General features: G+C 44.9%; 2 protein-coding genes and 1 long non-coding RNA gene across 6 annotated transcripts in view; 1 reads left to right on the top strand and 2 right to left on the bottom strand.

Annotated features, from left to right (window-relative positions):
- The window catches only part of PPP4R4 (protein phosphatase 4 regulatory subunit 4), a 107838-nt gene extending 96833 nt beyond the window's left edge, over positions 1–11005 (bottom strand). The window contains exons 1-2 of one of the 2 annotated variants that reach the window (XR_011533114.1): positions 10703–10999; positions 9297–9370 (exon numbers count right to left, since the gene is read on the bottom strand). Coding sequence is in view for 1 of the 2 variants with exons in the window: in XM_070594490.1 (XP_070450591.1) it covers positions 9297–9370; positions 10703–10819 (191 nt within the window). In the remaining variant the exon portion in view is untranslated. Of the gene's footprint in view, positions 1–9296; positions 9371–10702 lie in introns of both variants that reach the window. The other variant, XM_070594490.1, reaches the window with a different exon arrangement.
- LOC103562393 (interferon alpha-inducible protein 27-like protein 2) overlaps positions 10645–22455 on the top strand; it is a 38407-nt gene continuing 26596 nt past the window's right edge. For 2 of the 3 annotated variants that reach the window (XM_070594493.1, XM_070594495.1), the window contains exon 1: positions 10645–10736. The gene's annotated coding sequence lies outside the window, so the exon portion shown is untranslated. The remainder of the gene's footprint in view (positions 10737–22455) is intronic. The other variant, XM_070594494.1, reaches the window with a different exon arrangement.
- LOC139079441 (uncharacterized) lies at positions 16010–19903 on the bottom strand. Its single transcript, XR_011533117.1, has 3 exons — positions 19568–19903; positions 16575–16778; positions 16010–16200 (listed from the first exon to the last, which is right to left on the bottom strand). It is a non-coding gene; the product is annotated as an uncharacterized lncRNA (long non-coding RNA).

Genomic DNA, 22455 nt, shown 5'->3' with positions numbered 1-22455 from the left:
CTGGGCTCGGAGAAGTAACTACCCAAGGTCTTGCAGTAAGTAAATGAGCAAGTCTCAGCCTTCAAGAAAAATCTGGGTCTTTCTAAATATAAAGTATTTCCAATGCAACATACTACCTTCTCAATGCCCCAAATACTTGTTAATTGGGGATGACTTCTACTGAAATTTAAGAAAAACGCATTTGCTTCCTTAAACAAGTACTTCCTTGAACACAAGTATCTGCTGGTACAACGCCATTCATTGCCTGGCAACTGCCTTACACATAATAAGTACTCAATAAATATTTTCTATGTTTTAACCTAAATTCATAAGATTTATTCTAAAGTAACTTTATCTTTACATTACATTACAAATTACAAATCTTTCCCATTACAAACATGTCTGATTTGGAGGAAAAAATTACACTGTAAGGCGCATCCATACACAAGGATATAGGAGATTTTGCAATTATTTCTGACATGATTACCATATACTAGTACTACACAAAGATGAAGCCAAAAGTGGCGACTGTGAGGGACTGAACCTGAACTCTTTCTCCATGCCTCCCACATCTGGCGACCAACATGGCCAACAGAAGTTACCCCAAAATCCAAACATCTGAGTGGAAAGAGGTACAGGCTTAAAGATCATTGGACTTTATTTAACAGGTTAATGCCCTTCATGTGATCCTAATTCTAAGAAAGTTATACCTTTTACCACTTGGTGCAGTCGATACTTTAACGTGTGATGGGGCTACTAAAAAGCCACGACACAACTCTACAAGATGGAGAGCCAAGCGACACAAGTCAAAATGTTTACTGGGAACTAATCAGCTACGATTCAGGACAAAACTCAATCTTCCTGTGTCTCATTTAGCTACTTCCCAAGTGTCGGTATGAACTAATTGTTCGTGAAAATAAATATATACACTCACACAAATATATATACATACATTTATAATATACACACACATATATATGTTCTAATATGGTTACATTGTAGTTACAAAACTTAACCCATATTGTATTCAAATCTGTACAATTATTCATTTTAATATTACCTTATAGTGTTTTATCACAGAAATTTGTAGGTATGTTACATAGCTAATCAAACAGCTACAGTTAAGATGAAAACTGCTCGAATCTCTCATAATTGCATCATGTTATTAAGCTCTAGGTCTTTCCAATGACATGATATGGGTTACTTTTACATTGATGAAAATAGTTTACTTTTTATTTTTAAGCTTTTCCTACAGATCCCATGAGAGCAGTCTGCTTTCTACTGATGTCACAGTGAGAGCCTTGTGAAGCTTCAGTAAAGAGGAAAAAAGAAACAGATGCCTCCCATCGTTGTCTCATAACAAAAGGCAAGGAAAAGGAGACGGGAAATAATCTCTAAACCCCTTATATTCAGAGACCTAGTACTTTTCCAAAACAGAGACTTCAGGGTTTGCCAAGGACTTAAGTAATTTGACCTCTGTGATAATGGAAGATTTACAGCTAGAATCCATTATTTACTCCTCTTAATATGTGAAACAGTGATCCTTCTATCCTGGAACATGAAGATGAAGATGCCTCCAATTCCTACGTAGACAGAAACTTCTATGTGCATCGTCTTCACAGAGGATGATAACCTGGGCAACATTTTTTAAAATGGGACCTCTTGGAGTCATTTAAAGTGCGGCAACTAGAGGTGGTACTCCTAAAAGCACTTCTAACCCAAGAGTTATCTAATGAGTCTAGCAGTAAAAAACTAATTGTAAAAATTTATAGAAACTCTCTTTCTCACAAGGAAATAAAAAGTTAGATGATGTAAGTAAATCATGCACAGAAAAACAGAAACTTCTATGGGCTATTAAGTAGATAGTTCATTATTGATATGCTAGAAATTTATGTACTAGAAAGTTTGTCACTTTTGTTTCCTAAAAACTATAGGTTGAGACCACTCATGCACTGCTGGCAGAAGTATAGACTGATCCAAGCTGATCCAATTGTTTAGCAGTATCTTTTTTTTTTTTTTAAAGATTTTATTTGTTTCCTTTTTCTCCCCAAAGCCCCCCAGTACATAGTTGTATATTCTTCGTTGTGGGTCCTCCTAGTTGTGGCATGTGGGACGCTGCCTCAGTGTGGCTTGATGAGCAGTGCCATGTCCACGCCCAGGATTCGAACCAACAAAACACTGAGCCGCCTGCAGTGGAGCGCACGAATTTAACTACTTGGCCACGAGGCCAGCCCCTGTTTAGTAGTATATTTTAAGCTGGACATATGCATATGCTATGACCAATAATTCTACTTCTATAAAGATACCTAAAAGAAACGCATACATATATTCACCGAAAGACTTACACAAGAATGTTCATGACAGCATTACTCCTCAGAGCCAAAAAAAGGAAAGAAGCCAAATGTCCACAAACAGCAGAAGGAATTGTGGTATATTCACACAATGGAATACTACACACAAGCGAGGATGAACAATTCATTTCTCCATGCAACAATATGGACAAATCTTTTTTTAAAAAAGGTCGAGCAAAAGAAGCTAAACATAAGACAGTACATTCCACGGTTGCTAATATATAAAGGTCAAAATCAGGCAAACTAATCCGTGGTGTTAGAAGTCACGATAGTAGTTACTCTTTGCAAAGAGTAGGACAAACTGGACTAGGGTAAAAGGGAGGCTACTAGGTGAATACAATAGATTATGTTCTTTTTCTTAAACTGGGTGCTGGTTACAATGGGATGTTCACTTGAGAAAATACAACAAGCTGTATACTAATGATGTGCACATTTCTGCACATGTTCAGAAAGTTTGTTTTAAAAAACAAAGAAAATGCTTATAAGAGTACCTCCCTAACTGAGAATCCTACTTCCTTAATTTCTTTTTTAGTATATAAAGATGAAGGAAGAACAGATCAGACCATGGACCACATTCAATGCAGAGACAAGAGGAATATCACAGGTATCCAAGAATGAAGCAAGATCATTACAATGCACGCTTTGAAAAGGGAGAGGATCTCTCTCAAGAAGGTGTTAAAAGACTCTCCCAGGTAAGCAACACTCTCCATTCCCCTGCCAAAGGGGAGCTGAAAGCTCATAGCTAATAGCCTAGGCTCTAGAATGCCCACAGGCTTCTGCTCTCACTAGCTGAGCTGCAACCAAGAGTCAGATGTGTTTGTTCTCAGACCAGTTTATCCCCATTTCACTTGACAGTGCAATTACATAATTTAATTAAATATTATATAAACATATGAACGCAAAAAGAGTAGTTTCTATGAAAACTAAATTGAAAGTTTTAGAAAAACTCAGTAAATTGCTGAAGAAAACTGCTATGGAAGCAGGAAGAACAAGACAACTTGCAAAACATGAGTAGAAAACCATAAAAATCTAGAGCCATCCTTTCAGACTGCTTCATAAGCATATTTAAATTCTCACTCAACTTTAAAGAAACCTGAATTTGGCATTGTAAGTGCATTCTGGGAGTGATTTATGCAACAAAGAGGATTCGGAACTGTAATCAGCAGACTCATACTAAAGGAAAGGTGGTGGACCTACAACACAAGATTGGCAAACAACTATCTATTTTTTTACACCAAAATGAAATGTTGAAGGTGTGTATCATTTTTATGATTCCCCATGTTAACCAATTTTTTTGAATTAACTAACCAACTATCCATCCCAATTATGAGGAATTAAAAAGGCCTCTCCTGCACATCGCTCCAGAAAACTGGGCAAGCAATCCTGGCCACTCAAGACTGCCCTCAACAAACACACACACACACACACACACACAGACACTCTCACACACACACACGCACACACTCTCTTTCTCTCTCTCACACACACACACACCCCTTACACACCCGCCTCACTGAAAGAGTATGAAAGGCAGAAGGCATCAAAAAAAAGAAATCAAGACAACAGTGAAAGTAAAAAGTGTGGGGATATACAAAATCTTAGCAATAAGAGCATACAAAGGAGTTTTACACACAACCTTTCACGATTGCATAGCAAATAGGATAGGTATTTTTAAAGATAAAACAATCAAAAGCTCGCCAGGCAGCAAAGCAACCACTGGGTTTCTGCCTCAGTACCTCATTGCTACCCTCTTCTAGTCTCGAATGCAAGAGCTCCCAGACGTAAGGAGCAATAGCCTCAGTTTACAGCACTTTTGTTTATTTCCAGATTTGCCTGCAGAAATCTCATCCTGTGAGATCACTAGAGGGAGTACTTCCCCTGAAAAAAAAAAAATGGGAAGAGAAAGAAAAGGGAAAAAGTTCCTAATTAAAGATGCACTTTGGGGCCGGCCAGTGGCCGAGTAGTTAAGTTCAGGCGCTCCACTTCAGTGGCCCAGGGTTTTGCCAGTTGGATCCTGGGCACGGACATAGCATCGCTCATCAGGCCATGCTGAGGCGGCGTCCCACGCAGCACAACCAGAGGCTCTCACAACTAGAATCTACAACTGTGTACTGGGGGCGGGGGGCTTTGGGAAGAAAAAAAGAAGATTGGCAACAGTTGTTAGCTCAGGTGCCAATCTTTAAAAAAAAAAAAAAAAAGATGCAGCTTATCTGACTGTCCTTAGAAAGCAAAGTGCAAAATGTTTTAAAACTCACAGTGCAAAGTGACAGTCTAAAGGTGATTGTAAAAGTATGCAACATAAACGTTAGGTTAGGTACATTAACCAATCGACGCATTTAATGCATAGCATAAATAGCAAATATTACTTAAGATAAGGTCATTTGGTAAGAAAATATAAATCTGTAAAACAGGCTGACCTTGTTATCACTCAGTTTAAAAATCATAATTTGTGAAGAGCCGGTTTCTGATAAATACTATTAGTAGAGGAAGTTAATAGATATCTATCACAAACTTCAGTTGATATACTTTACTTGCCTGCTACTTTATTAAATTATTGGAAGGCAAAGTTAATACTGCGATCTTCTTTAAAGTCTAAAATGTACCTCGAGCACCTAAGTGGCAAGGAAGTAGGGACTGGGGAAAGGAGACAGAAGGGAATTAACATTTATTGGGTACCTATTCTGTGTCAGGGACTCTACACATAATACAACCACCTTGGGAAACAGGAAATATTTCCATTTTACAGAAGAGAAAACCAGGGCACAAGTAACTTGCCCATGGTCACAAACATAATAAATGGTAGAGTTTGAGGGTATTATGTTAAGTGAAATAAGCTAGACAGACAAAGACAAACACTGCATGATTTCACTCATATGTGGAAGATAAACAAATACACGGACACAGAGAACAGATTAGTGGTTACTAGAGGGGAAAGGAGTTTGTGGGGGGACGGGATGAGGGGTAAAGGGGCACAGATATATGGTGATCCAAAAATAATAACGTACAACTGAAATTTCACAATGTTATAAACCATTATGACCTCAATAAAATTTAAAAAATAAATAAAATAAAACAAATGGTAAAGTAGTATATAACCTTAACCTGATTCTATTGCCTATGATACAAAAAAAGCAGAAGTTGCTTAATTCATCTGGCATTTTGGCCATCTTAAAATAAACAAGCATACTTTATTCCATTAGGAGGTATATATTTATACCACAGCACAGAACAAGAAAGAACGAAAACAGCAAGAACACAAAATATGGCTTGCCCTCCAAGAGCTTACAATCTATTAAAGAAAATGTACACACACACACAAGTTAAGGAACACAAGGCCATGCTTAATTACTACCTGAGAGATACAGCCACGAAGTGATATGGCAGCTCAGAGAAGCCTGGGATCCATGCGGTTTTAGCAGTTAGGAAAGGCCTTATGAAAGATGCAAGATTACAGCTGGATCTTGGAGATGGAAAATGTTGGATAGGTATAATGAAAGGTATTCCATGATGGGGAAAGTTAAGAGTTAAGGATGAATACGATGTATCTGAGTAAGAGTGAAGAGGCTAGCATGACAACTTCAAAAAGAGGAGGACTGAGTGGAAACAACCCAAGAGTCCATCACCTGATGAATGAATAAACAAAACGTGATACAGCCACACAATGGAATACTATTCAACAATAAAAAGGAAGAAAGTACTGACACCATCCTACAACAGGGATGAACCTTGAAAACACTATGCTAAGTGAAAGAAGGCAGACACAAAAGGCTGCATGGCATATAATTTCATTTACATGAAATGTCCAGAATAGGCAAATCCATAGAGACAGAAAATAGACTAGTAGCTCCCAAAAGCTGGAAAGGCTGGGAGAAGTGGGGAGTGATTGCTAATAGGTACAGGGTTTCTTTATGGGGTGATGAAACTGTTCTAAAATTGATTGTGGTGATGGTTCCACATGTCTACGGATACACTCAAAACCACTGCATACTTTAAATGGATGAACTATATAGCATATGAACTAGATCTTAACCAAGCCATTAAAAAGCGATGGCTTGGTGAGACATCATTGCACCGCTAAGACAGAGCCACTTATGCCAAGCTTAAGGGTCTGAAATTTATCTGGTAGGCAGTTAGAGATACATGAGTAAAGATTTAGCTAATGAAAACACAGTATACTACACAGGACTCTTTTCTAATAAAATTCATGTGTTTTAAGTACATTCCTAAAATATATTCCAAAATCACAAAGAAGAGAGAGAACAGGAAAAAGCTGTTGTGATAGGATTTTGACTAAGCCACAAGCTGTGACTATCAGGAAAGTTGTTTTGCTTCAGTGCTAAATGCCACAGATGGGTATATCAGCATTATATTTATGCAAAACCACAAATTCATCTGTGTCAAATCTTCGGATACTGTAATGTTCTAAACTTAATTATGAAAATAGCATTAATAATTGATCTGCCATATTCTAGGGTAAGATAATGAAGAGTGTAATTTGTTTTTCATTAGATGACAGGACTCTGTACATAATGTTTTTTTAGATATTAGATTCAATTTAAATGCCATCAGAACCTCCACTGACAGAGCATTTCCTACCAACACTTACACATTTGACTCTGAATTCTAATTTAACATCATATTCCAGGATACTTTTAGTATAAAAATTAGCTAAAGAAACAAATCTGACATTCAAAAGCAGAGAGGAAAAAGAAAATCTGGATATTAAATGTCTAATACAGAGGAAAAAGTAAGGCACTCAAAAATAAACCTGAAAATCATAGGGGGAAAAACACACCAGGGCTCAGTATTAGGTTCTATAGCAATGGGAAGTATAAATGGGAAAAAAAGGAATAGATTACATTTAAAATGGCAGGTTCAACACATGAGAGCAGATGAGGCTTTAACAGAGGCAAAGTGTGGAACATGTCTATTGAGACAGGCCCACGCCCTCCTCTAAACCACAAGGAAGAAAGAGACTTTCAGGCAGTCGGCGCGTTATCGCGACCGAAGCTGGCCTAAAGGTGAAATCTCACTTTCTCCGAGGAGGTGGTGAGATGGTAGGAACACAAAAGAAGAACTTGGCTGGAGAACCCGTACACAGCCAAGCTAGTGTTCAGTCTTCTGAGTCACCTTGCAAACCTCCTTCAAGGTAGATGAGCCACAAGAAACTAAAGGACATATCAGATCTCTTTTAAAACACTCTTGCCTAAGAATGAGAGGACCCATCTGTCTCTATAAGGGCTTTGTAAGTTCCAGAACTAGATGAAACTTATGTTCTGTGTCTGAGAAATGCAGACAACTTAGACGACCTGGTTTGCTAACAAACAATAAAAGCAAAAGAGAAAACAAGCTATCCTAAAAAAGAAGGCTTGTCGCTGATATCTAGAATAAGGTATCTGCTGTCACAAGTAAGTAGAGAAAGACTCTCCATTTCCTGACGCTAAGCCAGCGTTTACACGAAAGAAGAGAATTCAGGAGGAGTAAGTCGGAACTTATTTCAAATCATTAATTGCTGTGTGCTAAACTTACCCAAACTTTCATCAATTGTCTGTCTACTCCAAACAAAAGAACTGTGGGAAAAGGCACATGTTTACAGCTATTGTTCACCATATCGGACATGTTAATTATTAAGGAACAAAGTACTTCAACTATAACACAGTAAAATATCAAAACAGGTTAAACGTTGGATCATTCTCTGCGTAAACACCAAAAATATATACTGTTAATTCAGACATAAATAAGAAAGTTTTTCTTTTAAATAAACAGGTAGAAATGATGAGAGAATGCTACCATGGATTACCAAAAGAGATGGGGAAATGGCATCAACACGAGGTCTAAGATCCAGAAACGTTTTAAAGTGATAGAATTATTGGAGAGAACGGTCTGAATTGTAAGCATGCTAAAATTCTGACTAAAATAAGAACAGAACCCAAGATGCCACTAAGAGGCTACAGAATAATTAAGAAAATGGAAGTCATGGAGAGGGGATTTTTTTTTTCCACAGGATCATTCAGTGAATAACATGGGGCTGGAAACATGATCTACAAACAAGAAAGGAGAACGAGAAACTTGCCAGCACCTGAAACTGGCAAAACAGACCTGAGCTAAGGAAACAAGGATGACAAATATCCCAGGGGGGAAATAACACCAGTTTTCCAAATCTGATTCTGAAAAACAAAAGCGAAAACTAACTTGCCAAAGGGGAAAAAAAGGTGCAAGTTAAAGAAAAATTTTAAAACAAATGTACATAAAATGCCTTCAGAAAATTTCTGTTTCTGAAGTATTTTCATAGATATGTTCACTAATGCTCACCACATTAGCTTTTAAGAAGCTAAATCGACAACACAGTTTTTTAAAAGTCAAGAGAAATCTTAAGTATTTGCAATAACCGTTTGCCTTAAGCAAGTCTGTAGAGCTTGTGATATGAAACGTAAATCAGAGTGGGCTCAATTAAATTTTAAAATCTCTCAGGCAAAACTGTGAAGCTCACACAGCAAAAGTAATATAAACAGGAAATCCTGAGCAAGAAATTGAACTACCATCTTTGTGGATTTTTTAATCTATATAATAAATAGCATATAAGGTTCATACACTACAATTAACTTAGAATTAATCACTGGATATTCTTAAGTTTCATCTAAACTTATTGGATCTTACATGAGAACAACCAAAGCTGGAAAATAAAATAAAATAGAATGAGATTCCACTCAAAACATTAACTGTTCTGTTCCTTCTCCTCCAAGCAATATCCTCTAAGTTAGCTATCTTATTTGATTTCAGTTCTCAAATTTATAAGTCTATGTCTAATTCTTAATTTATACCATGATTAAGTGCTATGCATGCACAACTACTCTGTTCAAGCGGTTAAGTGAACCTGAACATAACCATAACATGACATTTCGGAAAGCATTCACAGATGCTGCCACAGAGGACGAGTAGCGATTGCACAGAAAGACTAGGAAATACCTGAGCAGATAGACAGCCCTTTCAATATCACTGAGGTCTTCATCAACTGTCAGTCTTTCTATTTCTTCTGGTGTCTGTCAAGTGTAAAATACAGATTATGCACACAAATACCCATCAGTCTTGCCCTTCGGTGACCCTCCAGGGACCCTATATGAGTAGAGACTAGTGAAGTTTCACAATTAAGCATTATCAGGGAAAACTAACCAAGGGTCTGAGGACTCTAAGCGACCTCGACCACAGAGGTCTCTAATTGCTGGGTTTGGGTGGTAAGAGTTTTGGGGGTTTGGTGTTTTTTGTTTTTACTCTTCTAGCTTCTAGATTGAATCTTGAGAATCACGTTGTGGCTTCAGAACATTGCCGAAATCAATTTTATATGCATATATAAAATTACACATACTTTTTCTCTCTTATACCCCAAGGCTGTTTCTCCAGCATTTTCCACCCCAGGAAATGCTAAAAGGGGACATGGAGGAAGACTGCAGCCCAGCGGGAACGAACAAGACGATATCTGGAGTAGGGGGAGGGCAGGGAATGAACTCCAGGGCTGGAAGGAAATCAGAGATTGGAGATACTGCGGCAGGTGGGAGTGAGAAGAGCTAAAGGAGGGAGTAAGAGGATGGCGGGGGTCCATGAGCCAGGTGTGCCAGCGCGGAGGGCTGGAGCCTCGGGGAGGCTGGCAGGAAGATGACTCTGCGGGCTGGGGGAGCTAGTGGAGGCTGACTCCGTCCAGGGGCCGGGGAGCGGGGTCCCAGCTAGAGTCCCGGAGGGGCCGGGGGGGGGGGAAAGGACGTGTGGCGATTCAGGACGGAGGCAAAAGGGTCGAGAGGGTTCTGAAGACCGGCCGCAGGACGACTCCAGGATGGGCGCTGGCTGGGAGGGGAGGGGAGGCCGGGCTGACTTGAGGGCAGGGGCACGCGAGCTTGCTCTGATGGGGGGATGGGACGTGGGGGGTCTCGGGGAAGAGTCGGGGCTGTGTTGACCGAGGTGCCAGGACCGGGGCAGCACCCGGGGGCCATGGGGATGCGGGAGGGGAGGACCCGCGAGGAGCGGGCTGCGGCTGCGGGGCAGCTCCCGCAGGGGCGGGGGGAAGCGGGGCCAGGGCCGTCCGAGCGCGGCGGCGCGGGAGGCGCCGGCGGCCGTTCCTGGGGGCGGGCTGGGGAAGGGCCCGGGACCAGGGGGCCGGCCCCGGGGCAGGGGGTAGGGTCCAGACCCAGAGAACCGGGCCGTGTCGAAGAAGGGGCCCCGAGAGGAGCCAGTTTCGGGTGACACGGGGACCGGAGGAGGACCGAGGGGCCAGTCCGACTCCGAGGGGGTCTCGGGCCGCCTCGGGGAGGGGCCAGGACGCGGGTCGGGGCCGGGGCACGCCGCCGGGCGCCTGCGGACAGCTCCTCCTCCCCGGGGCGCACCTTGAGGCTCCGGCGGACCGGCCTCTCGATGATGGTGAGCTCCTGCAGGTCCTCCATGTAGCCGAACAGGCTGTTCTGACTGAAATCCATCGCGGCGCCGGGCGGCGGCGGATGCATGGACCGCCGGGCCGCCTCGCCGCCCGGGCCGGAGCGGCCCCGGGATGCTGGACGCGCGCAGCCCCGCGGCCGCCCACCAGCAGGACTTTCTCCCGCTCTCGGCCGCGGGAGCCCGGCCGGAGGCGAGCGGGCGGCGGGAGAAGGAGCGGGGCGGCCGAGGGGGCGGGGCGGGCCGGCCGAGGGGGCGGGGCGAGGCGCGCGGGCGGGCTGCGGGGGCGGGGCCAGGGCGGGGGAGGGGCCACCGTGCCCGCCTCAGCCCCGCCCCCTCCCGGGTGCCGCGCGCTCGCGGACCGGACGCAACTGCCGCGCAACATTGCGGCGGCCCCCAGACCCCTCCGCGCCCGACGGGCTCTGCCCTCCACTCCCACTCGCCCCGCCCCCGGCCGAGCGGGTCCCACCTTGTAGCGCCTGCGCAGAGCCTGCCACCTCCCGTGGCCGGCAGAGGCGGGCAGGGGGCGGGGGCCGGCGGCGGAGAGCTTGAACCAATGAGAGGGGAAGTAAACGAGAGGGAGGTGGGCTGGGGTCTTGTTTGACCTGCGGCAATAACTTTCCAGTTATTCGTGGGACCGCCCACCCTAGCCGGCGAGATGCGGTCTTAGAGACCAGCCTAGTTCAGCTCTAGCCCTGGGGGAGGGGTGTGTATCCAAAAAAAGCAATTACAATGTGGTGCATGGTGGGGGGGGGATGGAGGATGGGAGGATGGGAATCGAGTCCTGGCGGGGCTAGCATTTGGGGAATGGCAGCGGTCAGAAAGGGGCTGCTGAAGGGGAGGCACTTAAACTGAGTCTTAAGCGATCAATAACTTTCCCAAGAGGAGAGTAAAACCATTTTGGATTGAAGCCTGGGCGCGTTTTGGTTGTGGGACGTGCAGTAAGAGTCGAGCTTGGAGTGCTGGAAGCGAGTGCTTGGCGAGGTGGATGGGAGAGAGGCAGGTCCTTTACGGAGAAAGGCGCTGTTCTGAGCAGCCACGTTGAGTCTTTTGCTTTTGATTCTGTTAGGAATAGGAAGCGATGGAAGGAGGTTGGGGCGATATTTTTGGACCTCAGGGATAAGAGTTATGTTGATCATACTCCTCAGCTCGTTAGAGTCAGCGAGGTCCGTCTCTTTTTTATTTTCCGCTCGTTTCCTCTCCACACTCCCATTTACCCTCCATTTGCACCTCTCTCGTTGTGTTTAAGAATGTCCCAGTAAGTGTATATATCCTGGAAAGATGCTGCTTTAGTTTGTCTATTTTTAGTGTACGTGAATGGTATTGTGATACGAACTCACGCTGTTTCTTCTTTCTCCCTCAACATAATGCCTTAGGGATCTGTCTATGGGGCTATATATACCAGGAGTTCATTAATTCTGACCACTGATAGAATTTGATTTGTGTCCAACACATTTTACTTATCAATTCCTTAAAGAGTGTACAATTAGGTTGCCAGCGGTTCCTTGTTGCCACAGACAATGCTGGAATGAGTATTGGACGTGTCTTTTATGGACCCTAAGAAAGAAATGGAATTGCTGGGTCGTGGAGTTCACTCTGCCTCGTGGCCCTCCAAAACGGCTTTGCCAGTTTGCACTCCCACCAACGGCACATGAAGATAGGAAGACTCCTGTTTTCCCACTCTATAAGCTAACATTTGGTATTATCTGATATCCTAATTTTTATCAATCTGATATCGGTAAAGTAGTATCACATTGTAATTTTCATTTGTATCTCCTTGATGAGTAGTGACGTTAACCGTTTTTCCATATACTTAAGAACCATGGAGATTTTTTCCTTCCATGAATTACCCGCTTACATCCTTCGCCTGTTTTTCTGCTAGATTTCCTATTATTTTTCTGAATGAATTGAAGGGTTTTTTATATATTCTAAATATTAATCCCTTGTCAGTCTTGGACATTGTAAATGTCTCCCAATCTTTCATGCATTCTGTTAACTTGGTCTTTGCTATCCTACAGTGTAGGGGAAATCCTGAATTTTGATGTAGCCAAATGCATCAAATTTTAGCCTTGTGGAGTGTGCTTTTTGGGTCTTGTTTAAGGATCTTTTCCTTCCCACGGTCGCAAAATATTCTCCTACATTTTCCCCTATTTAGCTTCATACTTTTACCTATCACAGTTAGGTCTTAATTTATCCAGAGTTCACCTTGCATGCAGTGCATGTAGGAATGTGAGATTAATTTTCTCTACATCGTGAGCCAGTTTTCCCAGCGGTACCCACCAAACAACCCACCTTTTCCCCACTGTTGTGCGATGGCATCTGTATCATATGCCAAGTCTCCATAGACACACGTCTCTGTTTCTGAGCTCTCATTGCTGATCTGTTGCTCTAGATCTGTTTCTGTACCAGGGCTGTGCTGATTTTCTTGCTATGGCTTTGTTATATGTCCTAATATCTGGTAGAGTGAATCCTCCCACTCTTTGCTCTTTTCCTCTTTGTCAAGATTGCCTTTGAAGTTCAAAGCAAAAAGGGTCAGGGCTTACCTCAAAGCTGAAATTCAGGTTTCCTGATCTCTCCTGCACTAGGGAGGAGTGAAGGGAAAATGGAAAGGGGTGGACCTTGATGGGATCAGGATGGAGAGGCACAAAGATGTGGGGGAGGTGGTTTTTCCCTAGCAAATACCTTGCAGCCTCCCCTTTCTGTCAATTTCTGAAATTCTCCTCCTTTTCGCCTTGATTTGCAACAGAATCTAAAGAATACTTGTAAACTTTACCCAGTTTCAGCTAAGAAGTATTATTTCATATTTGGATTTTGTAAAAGCATCCTTTGAGACTTGATGACATTCTTAATGAGCAATTGATTGAATACACAGTTATAGCTTTGACGTTGGCTGTTACAGGCCAGGAGGTTGATGAAGGGAAAATGTTCAGTTTGATGGCTGGAATCTGTAGCTGCTCTAGTTACCGCTCTGTGGTGGAAATAGCCCACACCAGCCTGGCTGCCAGGAAACTTGAGTCCCAGTCCTGGCTCTGCCAGAGACATGCGGTGGAACGACGAGTCCCGTTTTCCGCATCTGAACTACTTTCTCACAACTGGCCTCCGTGTGCCCTCAAAGCAGCCTGTGAAGTACAGAAAAGATGACGACTGTTCCAGTTTTACAGGTAATGAACTTGAGGCTCAGAGAAGTTCTGTGACTTAAGACTTGAACGCACAGCTAAGGGAAGCTAGATTTATTCACTTCATTTGTTCACTTCATTTGTTCATTCAACGGTAGCATGGTGGTTAAATTCGTGGGCTTTGGAGCCCACCTGCCTGGGTTTGAATCTTAGCTCTGCTGCTTCCGACGGTGGGCAAATTACTTAACTGCTCTGTCCTTCCCTTCACTCATCTCTGAGACAGGAGTAACAGTAGTTCTTAGCACAAAGTCTTGTTGTAAGAGTTAAATGAGATAATACACATAGAATGCTTAGAGGACATTCCTGGCACCTAGCAAGCATTCAGTGTTTGCTATTATTATCATTACCACCAGACCAGTGTTCCCTTGTGCACACGTTCAGAAAAGATTTAATAAACTGTGCTGAATTGATTGATTATTGTAGGAGGCAGAATAGTGCTCTCCCAAAGAGGTCCACATCCTGTTCCGCTGAACCTGTGGCTGTGTTACCTTACCTAGCACAAGGGACTTTGAAGATGTGACTAGTTTAAGGATTTTAAGGTAGGGAGATTATCTTGGATCATCCAGGTGGGCCCAGTGTAATCATAAGGGTCCTTATGCGTGAAAGAGGGAGGCAGGACAGTCAGTGTCAGGGTGACGGTCAGTGTCAGGGTGATGTAAGGCAAGAGAAACTTGACCGGCCCGTGCTGGCTTTGAATATGGAAGGGCGCCCAAGTGGGCAGCCTCTAGAAGCTGGAAAAGGAAAAATAACCCAACTCTCCTAGAGCCTCCAGATAGTACAAATTGTTATAGCAAAATCCTGGTAACAGCTCAACGCTCGTCTACAAGAGCACAGATAAATTAATTGTATGATACTCAATCAATGGAAAACTATGACAGTGAAAATGAACCACAACTACATAATCCAGCAGAGATGGATCTCATGAGCACGTTGAGCAACAAATGCAAATTGCCAAAGGTTGTCTACATATGATGCTATTCATATAGCATTCAAAAACGATAATATATATAATATCCATATGTGGTTAAAATGACCAAGAAAAAAAGACGATAAAACAAAATGCAGTCTGTTGTTACTCTCTAGGACAGAGATGAGATCAGGGAGGGGCGTGCAGAGGGTAACAGTGACGGGAGTTTTTGAACTGGGTAGTGACAGAGAGTGTTTTATTGTTATGCGTAAGATGTACATATGTATTCCATATAGTATTTTAGGCGTGAAATATTTTAGAATTTTTTAGATCAGGGAGGTTATGCGGTTACAGCTGTAATTTAGCCACTGCATTCATTCATTCATTCTTTCAAAAGACGTTTCAAGCATTCTGGTGTAATACAGGCATCGCTCTAGGTCTAAGGATACAAAGCAGGTTGGGTACCGGTCCTACCATCAAGGAACACAGGTCCTAGGGAGAACAATGGAAATTGATCCAATAATCATAATTAAACATATAGTTACAAACTATGATAACTACTATGGAAAAATGCAGGGAGTTATGAGACTAGTGGAGGAGGACCACCTGACCCACTTTTGGCTAAGTGAGAAATAAACATTTCTGGTGTTAAGCCACTGAGATTTCATGTTTTCTCTTACTGCAGAATGACCCATCTATCTTGATTATTAAAAGATTGTAGGGGGCACCAGAGTGACAACAGAGAGAGCAGGTGGGAAATGATAATAGTTTGGACTAGAGTCATTAAGATGGAGCTGGAGTCCTGTGAACAGATTCAACAGATATTTTGGAGGTAACTAGAGATGCTTGAGGGATGGAGGGGGTAGAGGTCGGAGAGGCAGAGGCATGAAGGATGATTTCCAAGTTTGGGGCTTCTGCAGCTGGATGAATGGAGACGTCACCCACTCTGTGCTCATTCTGTGCTTTCCTTAGTGCCGAGTAGATGGCACCCGCTGACGACTGCCGCAGAGCTCCATCTGCAGCCCCAAGCGGACTTCCCAAAGTCTGCCCTCCAGGTTAGCAACTGTTCCCCGTAGCTCCCTTCTCTTCAGCTTGGGTCTGGGCAAACTAGACAAGGGTCCGAGTGGGTCATGTCTGTTGGAGTCTGCCCAGCACCTGACACAATGGTTAGCACACAGTAAGAGCTCTGTTCATGTTTATTGAGAAAGTGAAAAGAGAAAGAGGGAAGGGCAGGGAGGCTGGCACTAAATTGGCATAGGAGATCTTCTACTTCCTGGTCCAAGCAACCATTATCTCTCTCCTGGATTAATGGAGCCTCTGCTTCTGCTCTTCCTCATTTAAAATCGCTCCCAACATAGCCAGAGTAATCCTGTTAACCAAAAGTCAGACCCAGTCACCTTATGCTCTAAGCCAGAGCTTCTCAACCTTGTTACTATGTGAGACCCAGCAATTCTTTGCTTGGGAGGAGAAGGAAGATGCTGTCCAGTACATTGCAGGATATTTAGCAGCATCCTGGCCTCTGCCCACTAGATGCCAGTATCCTATCCTGACTTCTCCTCACCGCCCCCCCAATTGTGACCATGCAAAATGTCCTCACACATTGCCAAATGTCCCCTGGGGACAAAAATCCCCCTGCCCCGAATTGAGAACCCCTGCTCTAAACTCTGCACTCCCTCCCCATGTCACGCAGAGAACCTCCTCCTGCATCCCCTCACCTCTTGATCTGACTGTTTTCTCCCTCACCTGCTCTGCTTTCTTCATGCACGCTGGCCTCCTTGCTATTCCTGGAAGACTTGCGGTCTAATCCCCGTCAGAGCCGTGGAGCATGCCGTTCCCTCTGGCTGAACGCTCTTCCCTCGCGTTTTCAGATAACTCACTCTCTATCACCTCCTTCAGGGTGTTACTCAAATGTCACCTTCTCAGTGAGGCTAGCTCGGGACACCTTTTCTGAAATTAAAATCCCACTGTGTTAGTTTGCTAGGGCCACCAGAACAAAATACCACAGACCAGGTGACTTAAATAACAGAAAGGTATCATCTGCCAGTTCTGGAGGCTGGAGGTCCAAGATCAAGGTGTTGGCAGGGCTGGGTTCTCGTGAGGCTTGCAAATGGCCACCTTCCCACTGTGTCCTCACATGGTCTTTTCTCTGTGTGTAGGCATCCCTGGTGTCTCTTTGTGTGTCCAAATTTCCTCTTCTTCTAAGGACACCACCCTAATGGCCCACCCTAACAGCCTCACTTTAACTTAATCACCTCCTTAATTGCCCTCTCTTTAGATACAATCACACTCTGAGGTACCGGGGGTTAGGACATCAACATATGAATTTTGGGGGACACAGTTCATCCCATTATACCCGCTATCACCACCACTAGCACTCATCAGCCTAACATCTGAATATTTTACTTATTCATTTCATTTACAGCCTTTTTCTCCTCCACTCAGATGTTGTGTCCCATAAAGGCAGGGATTTTGTCCATTTCATTCACCACTGCATTCCCAGCATCTAGAATAATGCCTGGTGTACAGTCAGTGCTCATTAATTATTTGTTAAAGTAATGACTACACATTGCTTCTCCACTGACTAGCTGTCACCTTGGGGAAATCACAACTTCTCTAGGCCTCAGCTCCCTCTGGCAAATGAGGGAATTAGGCTGGATGATAGAGAATAAGAGTTCTGTTCTAGTTGAATCCTAGTGCTGACTTAGCCCAGGTGCCTTAGAAAAGAGTCTGAGGCAAAGCTTTAAGTGCTAACCCTTCCTTGGGAGGTGCAATCCCAGGGCAGCCAGAGCGAGGGAGAGCAAAGTGAGGCGGCACAGAATGGAAAGCAAATACCTGGCTCTGTGCTGCCAAGCTGGCCCCCAGTTCCTGCAGAGGCACAGCCGGGTGCTCAGCCACCGAGGACATCTCCAGACAGGCTGGGCGGAAGCCCCAGGCCTGGGAACTGTCCATGGGAAGGAGGCATGTAAAGCTTCCTCCTGCCTTCTGTCTCTCATTGGTCAAAGTTGGCTCCTTGGGGAATCAACTCCCCAGCCCTTTAATGGTCTCTCCTGGCTCTTTCAGCAGCCTCTGGGGGAGCCAAATCCCAAACCCTGAGGAGGAAGGCTTCATCCCAGTTAGGAAATGGGGACAGGAGCCTGAAGAGGTTGGCCTCATGCTGCAGAGAACCAAGAAAAGAGGGTTATCAGGACAGCAATTCCTGGTCCCTAGGGCTGAGCAAGTAGCTCACAACCTAGGAGACAGCTGAGACCCAGAGAATCTGAGACGGCCTGAGATGTGTCTAAGACAGGAGGGATGAGAGAAGGAATAAGTGAGGAGGGAAACAGCTGGGTGTCTGGGACAGAGGTCAGGAGAGAGCTGGCGGGGAGCACTGATCAGCTCCAACAGTGGAGGAAGGAGCTCACAGGAGAGCAGCCAGGCAGGGGCCACTTGAGTAGGCCTGGAGGAACTGGATGGAGGTGGTCCTTTGAAGTCCTGCAGGGGATTCCATGGCTCCAGCCACCCAGCCTCATGTAACTGTTCTAGTAGGGTCCTTGAAGAGGGCGCTCAGCCTCATTAACCACCAGGTCAGACTCCAGGCATCTGTGGTGATGGAGGGGCTCTGATTTCCTAGGTAAGAAGCTGCTTCATTAGCAGCAGGCTCTGGGTGCCCGCTTCCCCCAGGTACTCCTCCCTATTAGCCGCTGCCTCAGCCCCTCTTCTGATCATCACTTTGCAAACTCTTCCTACCCTCCAGCCGCCCCCTCAGCTGTCTCTGGACGGGGAGAGGGCGTTCACTGCCAAGGCTCCCCTCCTCTGGAAGGGGGTGTTTTTTCTCATGTGTGGGCTGTGTGTTGGGTTGGGCCTCCACTCGAGGGCAGATTGCTCCCTCCAGAGGTGACGATACACGCCAAGAGCAGATTGCACATTTGTCTCCTGGGAGGCAGTGGGCGAGGGAAGCAGAACTCAGTGTGTGAGCGTGGGGAGGGGGTGTCTGCAGAACCGTGATGGGGTGATGGGCCCGGAGAGCAGGGAGCTGGCTGGCTGACTGTTGCTGCTGGCTGTGTGCAGAGGCAGCAGGAGGCTGATTATAGGGCTGGGTCCCGTGGCCCTGGATGTGGGTGCAAGAAGCTGCGTACGCACTTGACTGTCAAGGTGGGGGTGATGGTTACCCTGGTGACCGGGCTAGGAAGTGGGTTGGCCCGGCAGGCAGAAATGCTGGAAAGAAAATATAATAAATACTGGTGGGGGCTTCTCTCCCTCTTTTCTTTTCCTTGATTAGATCACCAGTTAGATGGAGCCTTGTCATCATAAATGAAGTATGACTTTCAGTGGTTGCGCCCACCATATCCTGTTCTGGTTCCCTGTGAACACCCTCCTCTACACCTCTAAGCCCGCTAAGCTGACATAGAAGATCTGGATCCTAGTCCTAACTAGTCCTGGGTCCTGGGACAAGTCACTTCCTCTCTCTAGGCCTCACTCAGACCAGGCAACCTCCAAGATCCCTTTGTGTTCTGATTCCTGGGCCCCACCCACAGACATTCTCATTCAGCAGGTCTAGAGCTGTGCCTAAAAGTCTGCATTTTAGCCATTCCTCCCCCCACACCCCCAGGTACGCTGTACCTGTGGTTCAGAACCACTGCCCCTTGGCGTTGACCGCACAGGCATGGGAATCATCAGACAGACTCAGATTCTCATCCCAGCTCTGCTCCCTCCTTGGGCAGTTTATCTGTAGCCCATCTGAGCCTCAGTTTCCTCACCTCTATAATGGCAGAAAGAGGACCGCCAGACACAGGTGTTATTGCGGGAATCAGCTGAGATGAGGCTGCAGGAACCTGGCATGTGATAAGGGTCCAACGAGTGTTACACTTTTTAGCTTATTATTCCATATGAATCTGTAGTGTCTCTACTGTCCTCTCCCCTTGCCAGCAATCCCCTTCCATCTGCTCATTCTTCTCCATCTTCTCCAGCCAAATCCCACATCCAGGAAAGCAGTCTCTGCGGTAAGCAAGGAATCGTCAGGCTAGAACGCAGGCAGAGGAGGAGGAACAGTGCACTCACAGCTGGAGTGCTCACACCCAGTTCCAGCTCCGTTTAATCTGTTGCCATGACGACTCATAGCTTACCCACCTCTGTGGGGCAAAATGACTTCCTCCAGCCTTGGGGAGCTCTGGATGTGAACGGTCATTTTACCAAGGCCCCAGGAGATGGCAGGGCTCCATGCCCACCCCCATCCCAACCACCACATTTTCATTTCAGCATAAACTGAGGGCTTCTCCAGCATGAGGACTTAGCTGCATTTCACTTTAAAGCCCCAGCACCTAACACGGTGCCTGGCATACAGGAGGAACTTGAGAAATGCTGGTTGAATGAATAAATAAATGTGTAAATCTGATTCTCTTGAGTCTCGTCATCAAAAATGAGCTTTGTTTAGGAGAGGTAAAATGAAATTAGGATGCCAGGTGTCTGTCATTTGATATCTTTCCCACCCATCCCCTTTGGGCAAACTGCATTCCAGCCTCTTTCGATGGCATTTATTCACCTTGGCATCAACACATTTATACATGGGAAAGCCCAGGGCATGCAGATACAACTCCCCAGCCCCCCAAAGTTTTGAAGTAGTATTGTCTCGACAAATTTGTTCATCTAAACTCTTCCAAACCAGAGTGTTATTAATATAGCAAACTCTAGACACTGTGAAAATGAACCTTTCCTTTGCAGGCACTTGCTTCCCCCATCCGGGAATTTTTCATGTCTCATCAAGTCCCATCCTCCCCTCTCTTGAGGACCGACTCTCTCTAGCAAGAGATGGAATTGATGAAACTCAGATCTACTCAGTATTGCAACTGATTAGCAAATCTCATATCAAAAACAGAGATGAGGGGCCGGCCCCGTGGCCGATAGGTTAAGTTCGCGCACACCGCTTTGGCGGCCCGGGGTTTCGCTGGTTCGGATCCTGGGCGCCAACATGGCACTGCTCGCATCAGGCCACGTTGAGGCAGTGTCCCACATGCCACAACTAGAAGGACCCACAACTAAAATATACAACTTATGTGCTGGGGCGATTCGGGGAGAAAAAGCAGAAAAAAGAAGAAGATTGGCAACAGTTGTTAGCTCAGGTGCCAATCTTTAAAAAAAAAAGAAAAAGAGATGAGAACTCATGGCTCAGAAGTTTTTAAAAAAATTATCTGAGAGATTAATATATCTATTCTGTCTTCCATTACTAGACAATTGTGAGATAATAAAAAATGTATATATTGGTCTCTGCCCCTGGTTCCTGGCACAGAGCTCCTAAAACCTTTGTAATTTCCTAAGTGATAAGAGAACCAGGTGCATCTCTTGTCCTAATATGTGTCTTTGACCCAGTCCCGGACATAGTGCTTGTAAATTCCTTGTAAATTCCTAAGTGATAAGAGCACTAGGAGCATGTTTTGTTCTAATGAAGCGACTCTGGGTGGGTTCCTGGATAGGGGTTGTCACCAGAAAGACCAGGCCATGATTAGAAGCTTGGAATTTTCAGCCCGTCCTCCAGAGAGCGGAGAGGGGCTGGAAATGGAGTTAAGAATTGATCATGCCTATGCAATGGGGTCTTAGAATCATTTCAACAATTGAGTTTGGTTAATGAGGCCTGTGCTTAAGAAGTAACATTTGTTCATTCATTAACCAAATATTCATTGAGTACTTACTATCACCAGGCAGGCCCGTCTTCATGGGCCTGCAACCTGGATGGTCCCACAGGGAGGGCCCGGCACTCAGAAGGGCCCCATGCTTGAGGTTTAATGCTCTCCTGTCACCATCTTGAAATTCTTAACAACTTTATCTTTGAACTTGTGTTTTGTAAGTGAAGTCCAATGGAACGCATGTGCACGAGCAGAGAAGATAATAAGCACGATATGTGTACAGCGGCGAACTTTCCTCATTCACTGGTTTCTGATGCTGGGATTCTCTGTTAGTTAGCCAGCACAATATTTTCTTTTGCTCTGTAATTTGGATTTCAAAGCTATGAAGAGAAGCAGTGCACCCAGTTGCTTCCAGCTTCGCCACTCCCTGTTGGCATATACTTGGCCACATCACACATTTCTTACTTGTCTGTTTTTTCCCTGGGCTTTATTCACTTGTTCCTTCAACAAGGCTGGGTTGAGAGCTGGCTTTGGTTCCTGTCCTGCCTGCTCAGTTCCGTTGCATGAAGGAGGTGACTCCTTTATTCAAATCCAATATGAAAAACTTATTCGATGTAACAAAAATATTTATAAAACATCCTTCTATTGCCTAGCACCCTGCTTGGAGCTAAGAGAAGGCGAAGGGGTGTAAATCAGATGTAGTCCCTGCCTAGATGAGCTTATGACCTAAGAGGAGAAACAAAATAGACAAACTGTTAAAAAGTGCAGCTTCAGGGGCCAGCCTGGTGGCGTAGTCATTAAGTTCGTGTGCTCCGCTTCGGCAGCCTGGGGTTTGCAGACCTGGATTCCAGGTACAGACAAGCACCACTCGTCAAGCCATGCTGTGGCAGCATCCTACAGAAAATAGAGGGAGATTGGCAACAGATGTTAGCTCAGGGCCAATCTTCCTCACACACACAGAAAAGTGTGGCTTCATATGATGACCAAGTATTTTAAAAGCAAAACTGACTGCAGTTACTCAAAAGTTA

Source organism: Equus przewalskii, chromosome 25 (genome assembly GCF_037783145.1).
Source record: "Equus przewalskii isolate Varuska chromosome 25, EquPr2, whole genome shotgun sequence".
Classification (NCBI taxonomy): domain Eukaryota; kingdom Metazoa; phylum Chordata; class Mammalia; order Perissodactyla; family Equidae; genus Equus; species Equus przewalskii.
The sequence above is the reverse complement of the archived record's forward strand: the minus strand, read 5'-3'. Positions and strand labels throughout refer to the sequence as shown.